The sequence below is a fragment of the Labrus mixtus genome, chromosome 22 (assembly GCF_963584025.1).
Source record: "Labrus mixtus chromosome 22, fLabMix1.1, whole genome shotgun sequence".
Lineage (NCBI taxonomy): Eukaryota > Metazoa > Chordata > Actinopteri > Labriformes > Labridae > Labrus > Labrus mixtus.
This window is the reverse complement of record NC_083633.1, coordinates 19,648,776-19,667,678: the sequence shown is the minus strand read 5'-3', so window position 1 is coordinate 19,667,678 and position 18,903 is coordinate 19,648,776. Positions and strand designations below refer to the sequence as shown.

Here is an 18,903-nt window from a genome sequence, read left to right as displayed (position 1 = left end):
GTGATGAATTAAAAGTCACACACACACACACCTACACACACACACACACACACACACACACACACACACACCTACACACACACACACACACACACACACACACACACACACACACACACACACACACACACACACACACACACACACACACACCTACACACACACACACACACACACACACACACACACACACTCCTGATAAAAGTTGCAGTGAGCTGAAAGGAGTCATAATCTATCACCACGATGCAGGAATCAAAGCCTGACTGGGGGCGAATCCGTTTGGAGACAAAGACGATCCGCCACCCGAGAATAAAACGAGCTTTTGATTGAAACATTTTGATTTTTTGAGGCCTCGCTCTCTGCAGGGGGAAGCGGAGCGAGCAGGGGGGGGGGGATTCGGCCTAGACATGAGCCAGGTGTGAGTGTATGAACGTGGTCACTCCTGCTCCAAGAAAAAAGAAATAAAGATGGCGACTAAATCCACCTCTTACATTCAAAACTATGGTCACACCAGGGGCGTGTCCAGAAGAGTGGCAAGAGGCCCCTCCCCCCTTCAAATCTGATTGGCCACCCCAAAATCCTAAACTATGATTAATTTCTTTATATGATTTTTTTTGTACTTTAAAGACTTTATATGTGATTTTTTGATCCAGCAGATGTCGCCCTTGAGCACCAGCATGAAACCAAAACAACTGGCGCTGCATTGTTGTGTTAGCATGCTAATGCTAGCGATCTTTATTATGCTCGTATCTTCACACTGCATGTAAATTTACCTGAAATGAGCGTGATCTAGAAACACAGTTAAGCAGTGAGTACAGTATGTTATTCTTCTTTTCTCTAGTCCCTCAATTAAACAACTTTTATACACGAGGGGAGGAGTCAGCCGGCCGTCCGGGCGATGTAAACAAAGTGAAGATAGGACTCTGAAAACTCTGAAAACATCACAGACAGTGGGACTCGGGTGTTACACCCATTGTAGACAGTCATGACTCACAGAGTTATTTTCAGAGGAGATACTTGATTTCTACATTTAAGTGTGAAAAATCACATAAAGACTTTAAATTAAAATTCAATACTTTGCACATCGTTTTCATCAGACAGAGGCGAATAAAAAGGAACGAGTCTGTATCTTGCATGATGCCAAACCTGCAATTGACTAAAAACATTCTGCTTTATTTGTTACTTGCTGTGTTTGGACTGCTCCCCTGACTCTTTCTATTGGTATAAATGAACCTTTATTTACTCTGAGAGTGTCCCTGAAAATGTAAAATAGCAACCGCTGACATGTCACAAAATGACATTTCACTGCGAATGAGCATTTCGGTTACAATGCAACGAGGCTGCACGTCGAGAGAGTGAAAAAGTGAGCAGAACCGCCCGAGGCTGAGCTAATCTGACATCAGGACCCCGACATCATTATGTGAAAGAAACGACTTTAAGGCGAGCTAATTAGGTCGGATTGTGGATGTCAAACAGCTTTGTGTGCTGCAGTGTACCTGTACAGGTATGAGTGTGTGTCTGCGTGTGTGTGTGTGTGTGTGTGTGTGTGTGTGTGTGTGTGTGTGTGTGAGGGGTCTGAACGAGCCCGTCTGATGGAGGCTCGGCCGTATTTACTCCTCCGTCATTTCCCCTTCTTCAATCTGACCACCGACGGATAAAGGAGGGGAGGATTGCATTCAGAAGCGAGTGGGGGGGGGGGGGGGCGGCCTCGATTCCCCCCGAGACCGGAGCTCTCTCTCTCTCTCTCTCTCTGCTAAATATCTCATTACTTCGGCTGACACCCAGCCAGCGGGGTGAAAACAGCCCGGGATGAGAGTCCTGCCCTGGGAGAGGGGGCCAGGGGGGCCGGGGGGCCGTGGGGCCTCCACGCCTGCCTGCTGATGGTTCTATTCCTTCACTTTAAAGTATTTCCAGGCGCTCGCCCCGAGAGGAGAGGAGAGGAGAGGAGATGATGAGAGGAGAGGATGAGAGGAGAGGAGATGAGATGATGAGAGGAGAGGAGAGGAGAGAAGATGATGAGAGGAGAGGAGAGGAGAGGAGAGGAGAGGAGAGGAGAGGAGAGGATGAGAGGAGAGGATGAGAGGAGAGGAGAGGAGAGAAGAAGAGAGGAGAGGAGAGGAGAGGAGAGGAGAGGATGAGAGGAGTGGATGAGAGGAGAGGAGAGAAGAAGAGAGGAGAGGAGAGGAGAGGATGAGAGGAGGAGAGGAGAGGAGAGGAGAGGAGAAGAGAGGAGAGGAGTGGAGAGGAGAGGAGAGGAGAGGAGAGGAGAGGAGAGGAGTGGAGAGGAGAGGAGAGGAGAGGAGAGGAGAGGATGAGAGGAGAGGAGAGGATGAGAGGAGAGGAGAGGAGAGGAGAGGAGATGATGAGAGGAGAGGAGAGGAGAGGAGAGGAGAGGAGAGGAGAGGAGTGGATGAGAGGAGAGGAGAGGATGAGAGGAGAGGAGAGGAGAGAAGAAGAGAGGAGAGGAGAGGAGAGGAGAGGAGAGGAGAGGAGAGGAGAGGATGAGAGGAGAGGAGAGGAGAGGAGAGGAGAGGAGAGGAGGAAAGGAGGACGCTAGCCCGGTCGGTCAACTTTGCCCTAAAAAAAAAAAAACTAGAGCAGGCGAAGGACGACATGTCTGCTTTAAAAAGAAAGAGGAAAAAAAAAAAAAAAAAAAGGTTTTCAACATCCATGAAGCTTTTTTTAAAAAAATCTGTTTGAGAATATCCGACGGTCCCGTTAACGTTTAGAGGTATTTGTGTCTGACGGGCGTTTTGCTGCTGGGTGCAATTACACTTCACATGGTGTTAAACTAAATCTGACAAACATCTGATTTGTTCTGAATTGGCCACTTTTGAGCGCAAACAGCTGGGGGGGGGGGAACATGATGACTTTACCCCTCGATGGGTACCAAAAAAGAAAAAAGAAGAAGAGGCTTCTGAGACCCTGAACACACTGAATGTATTTATAACAGACGATTACTGCTCTCCAAATGAAGGTTTTTATTGGTTCTCGTGCAGGAAGTTGTGACTTTTTTTAGTCTGAAATAGTCTCTGGTTTCATATTTTGTGAAAATAACTCGCCATTAACTCCTCGCTGGTGATGCAGCATCGATTTATTTTTTGAGAGCGAGGAAGAGAGAGAGGGGAATGACAGGCAGGAAAGGAGCCACAGGTTGGACCTGAACCCTGGCTCAGGTGGGCGCTGTGTAACAGTTTGACAAGAGGCTTAAAACCCGTTCCAAAAACCATCAGAGACTCCCCCCTCGCCCTCCACCTTCAAGAAAATCAGTAAAAACTCCCCTCTTCAACATCGTCCACAAACACTGACTTATTATTACACCTTAGCCTAATACATCCTCATCAAACATCACTTAAGGTTTTATCTCCTAAAGCGTTCTCTGAATCAGAAGCTCGTGTTTGTTCAAACTTCAGACGACCATGAAAGCGTCTGCGTCTTTTCAGTTATTTACAGTGCAGATTATTTATGCAGTTCATTTAATACACAGAAGTGGACGGAAAAAAACGCTGAAGTGAATTATTAAAATAATGAACGACAAAGAGGGAAAAAAACCCAAAAAACAATCAACGAGGGCTGTAATTTTAAAATGTCCGCAAATCGAAAACATGAAGCAAATCAATGCAACGCCAAAGAGAGAGAGAGAAAGTCAAATTACAGAGGAAGAGAGCGAGATGTTTGTCCGTCTGTCGGGTGATTCGAGGTCAACAGTTCTCGATGTGCAGACGGGTCCGGTTAACAGAACCAGGATCACATGTTCTGACATTTAAAGGTTCTCTGAGTGGCAAACAGACGAGCACATAAACGCTCCTGAAAGAGATGAGAGATTGATTCTGAAGGTAAACCGACCGGAGCTTATAAGTTCACTTTGCATGCTCGTGTGTGTGTGTGTGTGTGTGTGAGTGTGTGTGTGTGTGTGTGTGTGTGCGTCTGATGGGAAACGATGTGTAATTCTCTTCTTCACGCTTGTCTCTGAGAGTCGGCTTCAGGGAGCCGAGGGCGCGTTTATTAGACGAGTGAACTTCTGGTTAAGTCCATCACAACTTCTGTCACAGAGAAAAGTTTGACTTCTCTCTTTTCTGTGTGTGTGTGTGTGTGTGTGTGTGTGTGTGTGTGTGTGTGTGTGTGTGTGTGTGCAACGAGTCGAGGTCAGCTTTTGAGAGGGAGGGAGAGAGAGAGAGAGAGAGAGAGACAGAGAGAGAGAGAGAGACAGAGAGACAGCGAGAGAGAGGGAGAGAGAGACAGAGAGAGAGAGTGAGAGACAGAGAGAGAGAGAGTGAGAAAGATAGAGAGAGAGAGAGAAAGATAGAGAGAGAGAGAGAAAGAGAAACAGAGAGAGAGAGCGAGACAGAGAAAGAGAGAGAGAGAGAGAAAGAGAGACAGAGAGAGAGAGCGAGACAGAGAGAAAGAGAGAGAGAGTGAGAAAGAGAGAGAGAGAGAGAGAAAGAGAGACAGAGAGAGAGAGCGAGACAGAGAGAAAGAGAGAGAGAGTGAGAAAGAGAGAGAGAGAGAGAGAAAGAGAGACAGAGAGAGAGAGCGAGAGAGAGACAGAGAGAGACAGAGAGAGAGAGAAAGAGAGAGAGAGTGAGAAAGAGAGAGAGAGAGAAAGAGAGACAGAGAGAGAGAGCGAGACAGAGAGAAAGAGAGAGAGAGAGAGAGAGAGAGACAGAGAGAGAGAGCGAGACAGAGAGAAAGAGAGAGAGCGAGACAGAGAGAGAGAGAGAGAGAGAGAGAGAGAGACAGAGAGAGAGAGAGAGAGAGAGACAGACAGAGAGGGAGAGAGAGACAGAGAGAGAGAGAGACAGAGAGAGAGAGAGAGAGAGAGAGAGACAGAGAGAGACAGAGAGACAGAGAGAGAGAGAGAGAGAGAGAGAGAGACAGAGAGAGAGAGAGAGACAGAGAGAGAGAGAGAGAGAGAGAGAGAGACAGAGAGAGAGAGAGAGAGACAGAGAGACAGCGAGAGAGAGAGAGAGACAGAGAGAGAGAGAGAGAGACAGAGAGAGACAGAGAGACAGAGAGAGAGAGAGAGAGAGAGAGAGAGAGAGACAGAGAGAGACAGAGAGAGAGAGAGAGAGAGACAGAGAGACAGCGAGAGAGAGAGAGAGACAGAGAGACAGCGAGAGAGAGAGAGAGACAGAGAGAGACAGAGAGACAGAGAGAGAGAGAGAGAGAGAGAGAGAGAGAGAGAGAGAGAGACAGAGAGAGAGAGAGAGAAGAGAGAGAGACAGAGAGAGAGAGAGAGAGAGAGAGAGACAGAGAATTCATCTTTCAGGTCGTCTAGAATGAAAACGATATAATCTGTGGCTGACATTGATTTTTTTTTCTTGTCATCTCGTTGTTGGAGCGTTAATGATGTAAATACGTTAAACGACGTGCTGTGTTGAAACGGTGAAAAAAACCCTCCACAAACGTTTTAAACATTCAAAATAAATTAAGAGTCTGCATCATTTTTTGCAGCAGAAACAACAGATTTCACCTTTGGCCTTCTTTGTGTTGTCGCGCTCTTCCTTTGTTGATGATGTCATGATGTGACATCACATGCGGAGGACCCCGTACAGTGTGCGTCGTAAAAACAGGCTTTTTATGAATGGCGCCCTCAGGTGGACACTCGACAAACTGCAGGACGTCTCACTTCCACATCATGACACCACAACGTCGAGTCAGACGCTGGAGGAACTTTTCCTGTTTCACAGTTTTTAGGGTTAAAAGTTTTTTCTGCTCGGAGTAGAAATCGTCGACATCCAAATCTCTTCACCTCCAGTGATCCAAACGTTCAGATACCAGCTGTTTAAAGACGTGTATCCAAGTGCGGCACGGCTTTTTTTTTTTTTTTTTTTTGGTGTCTGAGATTTGTAACGATGAGACAAAAGTAAGAGAGAGGAAAAAAGTGTTTTCCCCTGAAGATGCGTCTCCAGGTGAGAGCGGCTCCTGCGAGACTCGGAGCACTTTAGTTTCTTAAGATGTGAAAGTGGTGCATCATGGGAGACAGCAGCCGCAGCTCAAATTCTCTCTCTCTCTCTCTCTCCACTGTCCTATCTCTAAGATAAAGGCCCCAAAAAACCCAAAATAATCCTTCAATAAATTCACCCGTCTCATCGAGACGTGAGCTAACCACACATATTTGTTTTTTTTTTAACCAGGTTGTAAACATGTTCATTTAGTTCAGTTCTGCTTTTTTTGAATGGGTGTGTATGTGACTTCCTGTGCTTCTGCAGCCAGCAGCCTCTAGTGGACATTATTTTGTGACACTGCGGTCGAACGCTCCCTCCAGCGTTTTATGACCTCTTGTAAAAAAATAAAAATGAAATCTAATCTGTGATCGTCTCTCCTCTGTCGGTCTTTCTGTCTCCTCTCTTCACTAGACGTGTTTGTTCACACACACACACACACACACACACACACACACACACACACACACACACACACACACACACACACACACACACACACCGCTCTGTTGTGTCTCATGCTCTACTTAAACTCTCGTCTATGTGCGCTCGAACGCGTGTGCATTTACGTGTGTGTGTGTGTGTGTGTGTGTGTGTGTGTGGAGAGGCAGAGGCAGCATGATGTGCGAGCGGGCCTCTGGTGTGTCATGAGGTAAAAAAAAAAGAAAAAAGAGAGAAAGGCGGAAACAGAAATCAGTGTTAATGGAACGCTGCGCAGGAGGAAACAGAGCGCTAAATGAGTGTTTATAAAAGCAGTGAACAATGTAAAGCACAAATCAACACAATGACGACACTCGCTCGCTCTCTCTCTCTCGCTCTCTCTCTCTCTCTCTCTCGCTCTCTGTGCTTGTGTGTCTTTAGAGGGTCGACAGTGAATTACCTGTCGCGCTCATATCCACTTTCATTACGGCCTGACATTCAGACGGCATGCCTGTGTGTGTGTGTGTGTGTGTGTGTGTGTGTGTGTGTGTGTGTGTGTGTGTGTGTGTGTGTGTGTGTGTGTGTGTGTGTGTGTGTGTGTGTGTGTGTGTGTGTGTGTGTGCACCTGAATGTCACGCAGTAATGAGAATGGATATGACAGTGACAGGACCATCAACCAGCGGACGGACCGATCTGCCTCCTTGGGTTTTTTTTTTTTTTTCCCCTAAGTGACATGCTGATGAAAAGACACACCGAACCACACACACACACACACACACACATAAAAAAACACACACTCTTGCTCTATCTAAAGACAGTGGGGTGCAATAGAGCCAAGACAATAACCAAACTCTATTTACCAGACCTCATTCCCTCATACGGACCCCAAAGTAATTACTTTTAAATTGCAAAACTGAGGAACATTAACAAACGGTTGCGGCAATTTAGCTCCGCCTGGGGCTAGACAGCTTGTTTTTTACAAATGGAAATGAAGGTATTTTGCTATTGTCCACTGCAATATCGTTGTGTTATGGTTTAAGGCTTTTAAAAAAAAAAAAAAAAAAAAATCTGTGCGCCTGATAAAAGCAAAAAGACCCTGGCAGTGTTTACCGGGCCCCATTGTGTTGGACGAGTGCTCAGAGCGAGGATAATTCTAGCTTAATGCTAACGCTGTCGGAGGAGAGTGGCGCTCCCTCTGCTGCTGCCGCATAAATCAACTTCTCTGATACTCGCAGTGTGACAACAAAAACAGAATATCCCTACACACACTCGCGCACACACACACACAGCAGAGGGAGGAGCGTGTGTTCTCCTCATGTCAGGGTCACAGCACATCAATAGCAGCCGTGATTATCATGATCAGCTCTAATGAGGGGGCCACGGGGGTGACACCACTCGTCTTTTTTTTTCTTCTTCAACACAGCCTGTTATTACACTTTTTGTCTCCCCGACTCTCCTCTCACTCACACACACATGCTTGTCTTACACCGTGTAATTCTCTCCCAATCACAGCCCTGTCATCCTGCCCCTGTCTCCCGGTCTGACAATGTTGACAACCCGCTCCCTGAGAAAAAAAAAAAAAAAAACCTGAAGGGGAGCACAAAGGAGCTGCAGCCGGGGTCGCACATTATGGCACAGCCGGGGTCGCCGTGCAGCTGATGAGGTCTGAGACAACACCTGCCCGTCGTGGCCCGAGGGGTCAATAGGTGCAGGTGTGTTTTTGTCATACTTTTGAGACTCGGCCAAAAAAGTTTGTACGAGTTGGAAAATGTGTGATGGGAAAAAAATGATTGATTTCATGACAAGTCAAGAGACTTCAGGGCTGATATTTGTGGAGCTGAACAACAAGAAAATATTAAAATCTTATTAAAGTCTTTCTATTTGATTCTTCACACTTAAATATATAAATCAAGTATCTCCTCTGAAAATAACTCTGTGAGTCATGACTGTCTACAATGGGTGTAACACTCGAGTCCCACTGTCTGTGATGTTTTCAGAGTTTTCAGAGTCCTATCTTCAGTTTGTTTACATCGCCCGGATGGCCGGCTGACTCCTCCCCTCGTGTATAAAAGTTGTTTAATTGAGGGACTAGAGAAAAGAAGAATAACATACTGTACTCACTGCTTAACTGTGTTTCTAGATCACGCTCATTTCAGGTAAATTTACATGCAGTGTGAAGATACGAGCATAATAAAGGTCGCTAGCATTAGCATGCTAACACAACAATGCAGCGCCAGTTGTTTTGGTTTCATGCTGGTGCTCAAGGGCGACATCTGCTGGATGAAAAAAATCACATATAAAGCCTTTAAAGCTGAGAATTTTGCATATTTTAAGGCTTTCAAAAACGTTGAAGAAAAATCTAATTCTTTAGGCTTGATGAAGAAAAATTACTTTTTAAGATTATCCAATAAATATGTTTATTTATTGAATTATTTACTGAACAGATTATTGCACTACTGTCCAATTTAACTTTGAGAACTGTACAGCTCTATTTTTAATCCCCTTATTTTTATTATTATTCTCATTGAGACACATATCTGATTGGATAAAATCTTCATCTAATTCACTGTATTCAGTCGGCTTTCTACAGTGTTTTTATTATATTTGTGTTATACATACAGTATATAAAACCGCTCGTAACAGTGAAAAGCAATCATTAAATCTGTCTGGATAAGTGCCGCAGGAGACTTCCCATTAATTTAACATCATTCAATTTCAAAGAAAACCATGCAGAAAGTGTGATGAAAATGTTCTCCAGCCAAGCCTGAGAAGTACAGTCAGAGTATTGACTTTTACAGAGAGGTGACTCAGGGGCTTTTGGGAGCCGACATATTCAACTGGCAGTGTATTAAAGGAGTGAAGTGAATGTTTTAAAAAGAGACAGAGAGAGAGAGAGTGAGTAGAAAGAAAGGGCGAGAGTACAGTACCTCCATAGTCTGAGACTGGTGCATGGCTTTGATTGCATTCTGTGCCATAGCTCTGGTGGAAAACGTGACAAACGCACATCCTGTAAGGGAGGAGGGAGGGATGGAGGGACAGTGGAAGGGAGGGAGGAAAGGAGGGGAGGGAAGAAGGGCAGGAGGAGGAAGGGAAGACAAGAAAGAACAAAAACAAGACAAAAGGGTTGGACACGTCGTTGTTATAAAAAAAAACCCAAACAGAGATTGATACAGAGAACAGCTCACAGGCGGACAACAGTGTTCTCAGTCGCTGTGGAAACAACACAGTGTCATGACAACCACAACCTGAACCCCCATGTCCCAACACCTGTCCCCCCCTTCATCCACAGACAACCACAGACACAGGCGGGGGGAGGGGGGGGGAGGGGGGGGAAGGGGGCGTTTTGATTGGCCTTCCCCTCTCTTTCTGTCATCGACCAAATTAGTCCTACCTGAATCCTGCTTCTCAACAATCCAACGATGTAAATTGGTCCCAAATTTGCATGAAATCCATTTGAATTCATTTATTGGGGCGTCTGATTAGGTTGCCCTCTTTCTCTCTTTGTCAAACACGAGAGAGAATTGGCGCCATTGGGGGGAGGGCGGCGAGCTGGGACAAAATATCTGCGGGGGCTTTAAAAAAAAAAAAAAAAAAAAAAGACGGGAATCAGATAAAAACTAAATCATATTAATTTGAAAATGATGAGAAGAGGTGTGGTTAGACCTCCTCTGTGATTGACGCTTTTTGTTTTAGCCAATCAAGATCAGCCAGGGGGGGCGGGGTTTTAGGCTGGATTTTTTTTTTGTAATTGGTTTGGGGGTGATGCAAGGTTGTGTTTGTCTGACTGGTTAGGGAGCGATTAGAGGAGATAATGTGAGAAGTGCTTCAACAACCCCCTGGACTAATAATATGCTAACACACTCACCAAGCCATGTTAGCGCAGCCAGGCCTGAACTGATTACACACATGCTCACACACACACACACACACACACACACACACACACACACACACACACACACACACACACACACACACACACACACACACACACACACACACACACACACACACACACACACACACACACACACACACACACACACACACACACGTTCAGGTTGGGCTGGCTGACTGGTGGCTTGGCGATAGAGGGAAATAGCCTCGGTCATCAGATAGACTCTGCCTGGCTGTTTTGGATGGGATGAGGGGGAGGGGAGAGGAGAAAGTGTGAGGATGGATAATGCAACAGAGACAGAGAGAGAGAGAGAGAGAGAGAGAGAGAGAGAGAGAGAGGAAGATGTGTTGAGGAATAGATGCGATCATTGTCCTCTTCCACCTCTATCAAACGCCGGCTGTCGCTGTGATAGAACGAGGCTGAGAGCGACGGGTAGTCGGTTTTTCACTCGCTTACATCCTAGCGACACAGATTTCAGACAAGAGGCTTCTCCCTGACAACCACGGGGCATTTCTCTTTTTGTTTTTGAGGCCGTGCTTTAATTTAGTAGAGGAAAAATCATTTTGACTGACCGTTTTTGTCACAACAAGCTCGTAAAATGTTGCCACTACAGTATATCAAACCATATTTCATTTGCAGGTGGATTTGAGACTCTATGATGGTCAAGAATTTAAAACCTGACCTCACTGGCAGCATTGGCAATAAGACCCTGCAAAGACCCTTTCTGTCCAAAAGCCAAGGTGGATGAAGCATGACTTTGTTGGAAGGAAGACGTTGGGGTGTATGGTTGGGTTAACACTTTGGTTCCCATCCTTGACCAAACTTTGAGTTGGAAAAACACGGCCTTTGGTAATGGCATCTCAAAAAACGTCTCCTCCTTACTTTAACTCTCTGATCGAGGTCTACACTCCCTCCCGCCCACTACGCTCTGCCAATGAAAGGCGTCTGATCCAACCTTCTCAACAGGGTCCTAAGACGCTGACTAGACTCTTCTCCTCTGTCGCCCCCCGGTGGTGGAATGAAGAATCCCTCTGCACCTTTAAGAAAAAGCTAAAGACCCAGCTCTTTCATGAATACCTACTAACTTAATGATGATGGTCTCCATATTATTGATGATGATGATGGTAATGACGATGGTTTTTGTTTGATAACGACGACTTATAAGATGGTTTCTATACTGATTAGAGCTCTCAAGAACTGCCCTCAATGTTGTGCTTTGCCTCTGGTCACTTCCTGTCAGCACCTGTGTGTCCAATCAGACTCAAAGCTGATCGTTTGCTCTTACTCACATTGTTCCCTTTTTTCTAGATCCTTGCTTGTGTTGTTCTTACTCTCTGATGTACGTCGCTTTGGATAAAAGCGTCTGCTAAGTGGATTGTAGAATTGTAGAATTCAGACGCATAAGGTAACGTTTGTTTGGTAGCACCGGTCCTTTTGTCTTCCTTTCAAACATATGAAATGTTCTGCTTTGTTGAGTTTACAGAACACATCATTGTATATGTTAAAATAATTACTCAATGTTTAGAACAAAAGAAAAAAGTCAGAAGCATCAGATCGTGTTTCACGATTTGAACAAGACTTTTTTACCTTCTCTCTATACTTCAGTATTTAAACTCTATTCAATCTCAACATCATTTCTTTGATCAGTATGAAACAGATTCAAACTTTACGCCTTCATGTCTTTGTGAGCTGGAGGTTACCGGAGCTAAAACCCTCATGACTTCCCTCGGTGACTTCACATAAAAAAAGAGGAAAGAAGATGATAAAAAATAAAACTCAGGGTTATGAGATTCTAGCAGCAGTGACCCAGTAAACACTCCGATGTGTCCTTTACAGTGCCGTGCTGCTGCGCTCACTGCCGCTACTGTAGATAGGACATTCAAAAAGAGGTCATTTTTTTTCAAACATATTCGGGGGGACTATCTATTTCAGAAAGGGCCACAATCTGTCATCTCACTGCTGGGTTTCTCAGAGGTTGTTGCCCCATCCTCTGCAGAGAGCACTGCCCCAGAACTGGACCAGTTGGGCTTCCATTTGGGTTAGCCCTCCAGACTGGTCCTGATCGGTCCTGACTCGATTTATAAAAAGCTACAACGTCATTGGTTGTCATCTAATGGAAACTCCTGGGTTTGTCTCCAATTGGCAGACTTTTCTTCCCCTACATAAGGTTTCTATCTTTAGCTGGTTTTCTGCAGCGTGATCCAGTTATTAAGGCTTTCTAAAAACAGAATCCTTCCACGTTGATTCATTAATGTCAAAGCTGTTAATGAAGAAAAAAAAAACGCTTGAGAAGTCGTGCTTTCTGGCTGGTTGGTGCATGTCTCATTTTGCATGGCAGAAGGATGGCTTGAGCACTAAAAATACCTCCCGGGCCGCATTCTGTCGTCAGCGGAGAACCAAACAGTCCTTTAATGAAAGTAGGGTAGCTCCCAAGGCCCAGCCATCCACTGGTGGTGTGATCCATATTTTATTAATAGCGGCATGGCGGAGCTCTCTTCTGATTGATACCACGATTTAATAAGAGCTCAGCAGAGCAGCTAGGTGGGACCGAGGGCCTCTGGGACTCACAGTGGAAGTAGAAATCCTTTAAGACCTATTTTATTTCCAACCTGGTTAGGGCTGTTTATCAACCAGCCATACGCCAAACTGGACTACTCGCACTGCCTCTTTGACTTTTGCCAGTCACTAAATGGTTTGTATCAGTTCTACCGCAAACGAGGGGTTGGACATCGCATTTGAAATATTCATGAGGACAAAAGAGAGGAGATGGGAGAAGGAAAACTGGGAGGGGAGAAGAAGGAGGCCAATGTGGGTTGTCTGGGGAAAAAGGAGGACAAATTGTGCAGGAGAGGATTCTGGGACAGTGAGGATGAATAGATAGAGAGGAAATAGATGAGACGGGGGAGGGGCGGTTCTGTTTGAAGACACTGAGGAAGATGTGACTTTAAGTAGTTTAGTTAGAGGCAAAGACTGGGTTCTACATAGAGACAACAACCTTGGGGATAAAGAGAGAGAAGACACATTGAGAAAATAAGACTGAAGTCAACAATAAAAAAACATCCATAACGTCCGACAAGCACAGGAAAAAAAATATGTACAGTACGTGAAGACAGAGCCACATTAAACCTGCGTGACGATGACAATGACAGCTCGTGTGACAGGAGGAAGAGGAATAGGAGGACAGAGAGTTTCAAAAAGCCCCTCCATCTCCTCAGCACATAGAAACCACAAAGGGGAGTGGGGGGGAGGGAAGGAGTATCGGGGGTAGATAGAAGAAATGAAGGGGTTGTGTGTTTGTGGGGAGTTATGGTTGATGATGGGAATGGTCCCTTGGAAACTAAAAGAGCTCCAGATAGAGGTACAATAACTGAGACTGGATTGATAGACGAGGCAGCTGGTTTTCGTTGGGGAGTAGATGCTGGATTCTGTCATTTTTTGACATTAGGTTCCATAAAATGGTAGTTTGGAGCAAAAATGGAAGGAAAGCTCAACACTAAAAACTCTAGCAATGTTCATGTAGGACCTCCAAAACCCCAATCCTGTTGGTAAAGGGATCCACCCTTTGACTCCCTAAAGGCTTGGCTTTTGACCTTTCTTTTGATTCTTACACAAAAGTCACCTAAGACTTATTCAAAATGAGTCCAGCAAGAACCCTTATCTCTATGAATTTGAACCTGGACCTTAGCTTGATGAAGAAATTTTCAGTCAAAGTCAGGCAACAAGAAATTCCATTGGTTTGGTTGTTTTTTACGGTACTTTGACAGTTGATTGTTCACAGCAAACTGCAAGTCCGAATCCTCGAGTAGATTGTTAAACAGAATCTGTTTTCATTGGGCAAGACCAACATGGGACTCTGTGTCCATTGGGAACGTAAGACTCACTAACTATTCATACCAGCTAATCACCAATGCCCAATCTGAGGATATGTTTTAATGCAGTTTGTGCAACAATGACCCTCTTCAGACTTTAATAAGGAAAACTTGTCGTATTTTCTAACAACTTTGGTGCCTTTTGATAAATGGAAAAATTTAGTTTTTGGTCACCGTGCCAACCAAGGTATGCAGATTAACTGATGGCTTTAAAACCCATGAATGAGAGGGGTAACACTCATTCATCTTTCTCTTTTGTTTTGTTTTTGACTTTACGGTTTGGGAAGGTTACCAGCTGCAACAATTCAGTTTTGAGGTTCTTTTTTTGTAAAATATAACCAACCCAATGCAAACTGCAAATTCAACAGTTTTTCAAAAAATGCCTGCAGGCCTCGCCATGGAAGCATCAAAGAGCTCAGGACCGGCTTACAGTGAGGCTGAACCGGAATGGCGGGGAAGGTGAAGGATATGAATGGAGGTTAGGAGGTCAGAAGAGGAGGGGGGGGGGGGGATTGGGTGGGTGATCTGGGGCTGAGGCTGAGAGAGCAAGAGGGGGAGAAAAGAGAGAGAGAGAGAGAGAGAGAGAGAGAGAGAGAGAGAGGGATATATAGAGCGCAAGCATGTATTCACAGTGACCACAACAGCCTCAAGATGTCGCTCCAGTTCATCTGTATTCACTTCTCAACATGACTCTTTCACAACCTCGAAGGAAATCTTAACTGGTTTCAAAGAAGCAGCTGGTTGAAAACAGAATCTGACCCACTGCCTTTACTAGACACACAGGAGAATACAAAACCCCAACAGTTGAATGTTTTGTCCAACCAATGCACATCGAATTTTGCAAAATAGTCATAAATATATCTAGAATAAAGCACTTGGATATGTTTTCCCATTTATTTTGGAGCCAGTCAGAAGCAATTTCAGACTGATAGATTTCAATAGGATGTATATTTCACACAAAGAGAGTGGGCATGGTGTAGTTTAAAAATACACACAGTCTGCCCGGGTGTACACAGGATTTCCATTCACAAAATTGGAGGTCATTGAGAAAATAAATCTTCATCTGTCTCCTCATTCTTGCCACCACCACATAAAGGGAGTCATGCTGACAATAAAAAAGGAGAATACATATCCATGTACACAATTATTTCAAGACTAGTCCATGAAATGCTAGGAAGGAGACTGGGTTGTTTTATCATCTGGAGTGTGTTACAGCCAGCTGATGCAGATTCTGGGACAACCCACAATGCCCTGACTCAAAGGGACTCTAGTCCCACATCCAGCCCAGTGACCATGAATGATTAAAGATCACTTTGATTCAGAGAGAAACAAGCTTACACGTGTACAAATTGGCTGTTAGTGCAGTCAGGTGGAAGTGGGTCACTACAAGCACCTTGGTCCTGATTACCTTTCTACTCCTTGCAAGACCTGTACGAAGCCCACACTGGGTCACTGTCCAATGGGAGGTCTGCCATGATTCTGGGTCAAGTCTTTGCAAACATTTAGAACTTTAGTGACTTTCTGGAATGGCATAACTATATTGTTCTTTGTTTACAACATTAATAGACTATTTAAAGAAAACAGGGAAGAGATTTCACAAGAAGTAAAACAGTTGAATCCACATATTCTCTTGAAGTTTATGTCTTTAAAGGTTTTGATGTTTCCTGCTCCAGGACAACACTAATCATCACAATTGAAAGCAAGTAATGTGTTTTTATGACATTAAGAGCTGAAAATATGAATGTGAGCTGCAGAAAAAGCAGTAAAAAGTAAGTTTAAAATCCCTGTGAACAGTTTTACCAGAGAGTGCTTGGACCAATAAGTTTATATAGTCGTTTTTTATGACCGTTTGATGATGGCAATAAATGGATGAAGTCGTAGTTTTATCAGATGCATAAATGCTAAAAACAATAAGTCCATTCTATCAGTTTTAAGACATTTAAAAGAAAAAAGTTGCCTATAATGGTCGACACTGCCATTTGCTCAGAAGCTATTTTTCAACCAGCCAACCTTTGCAACACAAAAACAAAGTTAAGACTTCCTACAGGAAATAGAGTTTGAGTCACAACACAAGTGGACACGATGAACAGCAACAACTCCTGGAGGCTGCCCTGGTAAAAAAAAAAATATTCACATGAGGAGCATTAAGTGTGGATGGGAGTGAGTCAAAAGCAACACCCACCTCTGCTGAGTCCGTCAGGCCCTCTGAGGATCCGGCACTCCTCGATCTGTCCGAACGCAGAGAACATGACCCGGATGTCGTTCTCGTTGCACTTCTTTGACACCATGCCGATGAACAACTTCCTGTCTTCCACCGCTGCAGAGCCAAGAATAAGGGAAGAGAAACAGTGTGACTTCTTAACACTTTAAAGATTTACTTTCACTGATGTTCTTACAAGTATTTGTTGCATTTCTTCATCATTGTTTATCACTCTACGCAGACGACACTGCGCTTTACTTAGCTAGTTCACCAACTGACTATGGTCTTTTAAAATCACAGTATCAATGCTTATAGCAAATAAATGGATGGATGAGGTTGAATTATCTTCAATAAAGAAAGACAAGACAGAAATGGTTATATCTGGTAGCAAAGAGGACAGAATTTAAGTTACTGCTTGGCTTGTTTCCAAAGTAATTAAGATAAGAGCCAAATTAAGATATCTTGGTGATTTAATAGACTCCAGTCCGAGTTTCCGCAGCCATATCAAGGCCATGAAAAATCAGCAATTAATCATCTCAAGAAATATTAGAACAGTTAGAAAATTACAAGACAAATACCAAGATATAGACACAGCTTCCTTTTTTTTTAGTTTCAGCAGATTGAACGAATGTAACGACCTCATGTTTGGTCTTATAAAACAAAAACTGTGACTTAAACGTACAGTATGCAAATTCCGACACCAGGGAGATTTAAATGAAAGTAATAACAAAAGAGGCTGGTGGGTAATCATGGGAGTGATTCTCTCTGCTACCTTCACTATGAAAACGAACTATGAGCTGACCGTAGTCAAGACAAACGGGCGAAACCGACCTGAGGAAGAGAATATGTTTACCGACGAGCTCATGAATCCGAGTATAATTCATACTACGTCGTTTTATCACAGCAGCACATACAGGAACAGTACGGCAGCTTTCAGTAGCAGCTCCCGCTTACTTATGTAGCCGTATTTTACGTAACATCCGGTGTTGCCACGGCAACGATAAACTGTTGTGTCTGTCATGGCGGCCACTACAACAAGACACGTCCTGTTTCAACTTTAAATTAATGTTTTTCTCGGGCTTTGATAACTTTTTGAAACTTTGGAAACATTTGAATAACATTCTTCATATTGTATCTTTGAAGTGACCGATTTCTTTTTCATTTTCTGAGACGTTGCTAGAGACCAAGATTCCCACTGCACTAACATTTATTATTATTTTTTGGAAAACAACAGATTGGTCCAATCAAAGAGAATAAAAGAAAAGAAAAAAGACCGAGGAAAAAAAAAAAAAAAGTTAAAATCCAGAAATGTTGAGAAATGAAACGAGACACAAACAAAAACACCAAACAAAAGAAACAGACAAAGAAAGCGTGTCGGAAAGAAAGAAGACGACAGAGGGAGAGAGATGAAGACAGACAAGAGTTCATGTATTTCATCATGCCATCTGCGCGGCTCTGATCAATGTCTCATTATCACTTCAACGCCGACTGCTCGCTGAGACTCTCCAGCTTGTCCCTCTCTCACCCTCATCCTCCCTTCACCTCTCCTCCTCTTCCTCCTCCATCCTCCTCCCCTTCTCCCTCATGGATTCCCTCCTCTTCCTCCGTCGCTGACACAATCCCTCCTTCTCGGGTGCAATCTTGAGGAACGTGTGTGTGTGGGGGGTATCGGTGAGAAACTGGCGAGGTTGAGACTGAGAGCTAAAAAAAAAAAACCCTCACCACCCCTTTCCTAAACAATGAGTGTGTCTGTGTGTGTTTACGCGTTCCCACCACATTCAATGTAATGCTAATCCAATTCATTTTTAATGAGGAAACTGTCAGCTCTTACCGCGAGGCGAAAGAGATAAGCGGTCTGTTGCACTCTGGGAAATCAATAGCGCACTTGTTTATTTTGCTGTTTGAATTGTTTGTGTGTTTAAAAAAACAAACCGTCGGGATACGCTGCCAAGATAAGTGTTGTCTCAAAAAGCTTTAACTCCTTTGTACACAGCGTGAATGTGTGTGTGTGTGTGTGTGTGTGTGAGAGAGCATCACTCCAGAGGAAGATTACCACAAGTCTAACAGCAATGTAATTAATTTACTCGGTGTCGATAGAAAAGAAAGAGAGGAGATATCGTTACAATTGACTGTTTCTGTTTTCTCGGACGAGGCGGTGCGAGCAGGCGGGCGGAGAGGGGGAGGGGGGGTGTGAGGGGTTGATAAGACTCATAAAGCTGCAGCGTTGCATTCTGGGATAAATCGGAGCCGAATTGGCTTCATGCTGAGTTTTTTTTTTCCAGCACACTAAGAAAATGCCAAAAAAAAAAAAAAAAAAAGGAATCACACGAGAGTTGAGTAAAGAGAAATAATGTTCTCTCTTCATTTCATACTGTACGTCTCCGTCTGGTTTCCTTCTCTGTCCGCCGCCTCCTTCGCCGACTAAACCTCCGAGCAGGCCATTCGTCACCGTAACAGCGACTCTAACATCGGGTTTATTAAAGGTCATTACCATTAAGTGGATGGATACGAAAACTTGTGGTCCTGCTCCATATTTCACCATCCCGCCTTTGAGGAGCGGCTTGCTTTATT

The 18,903-nt window shown here is 44.2% G+C and overlaps 1 protein-coding gene across 24 annotated transcripts in view; it reads right to left on the bottom strand.

Annotated features, from left to right (window-relative positions):
- celf2 (cugbp, Elav-like family member 2) overlaps positions 1 to 18,903 on the bottom strand; it is a 218,868-nt gene that overhangs the window by 30,012 nt on the left and 169,953 nt on the right. For all 24 annotated transcript variants that reach the window (XM_061030473.1, XM_061030475.1, XM_061030471.1 and 21 more), the window contains 2 exons: positions 16,315 to 16,449; positions 9,293 to 9,372 (listed from right to left, as the gene is read on the bottom strand). In XM_061030473.1, the coding sequence (XP_060886456.1) occupies positions 9,293 to 9,372; positions 16,315 to 16,449 (215 nt within the window). The remainder of the gene's footprint in view (positions 1 to 9,292; positions 9,373 to 16,314; positions 16,450 to 18,903) is intronic.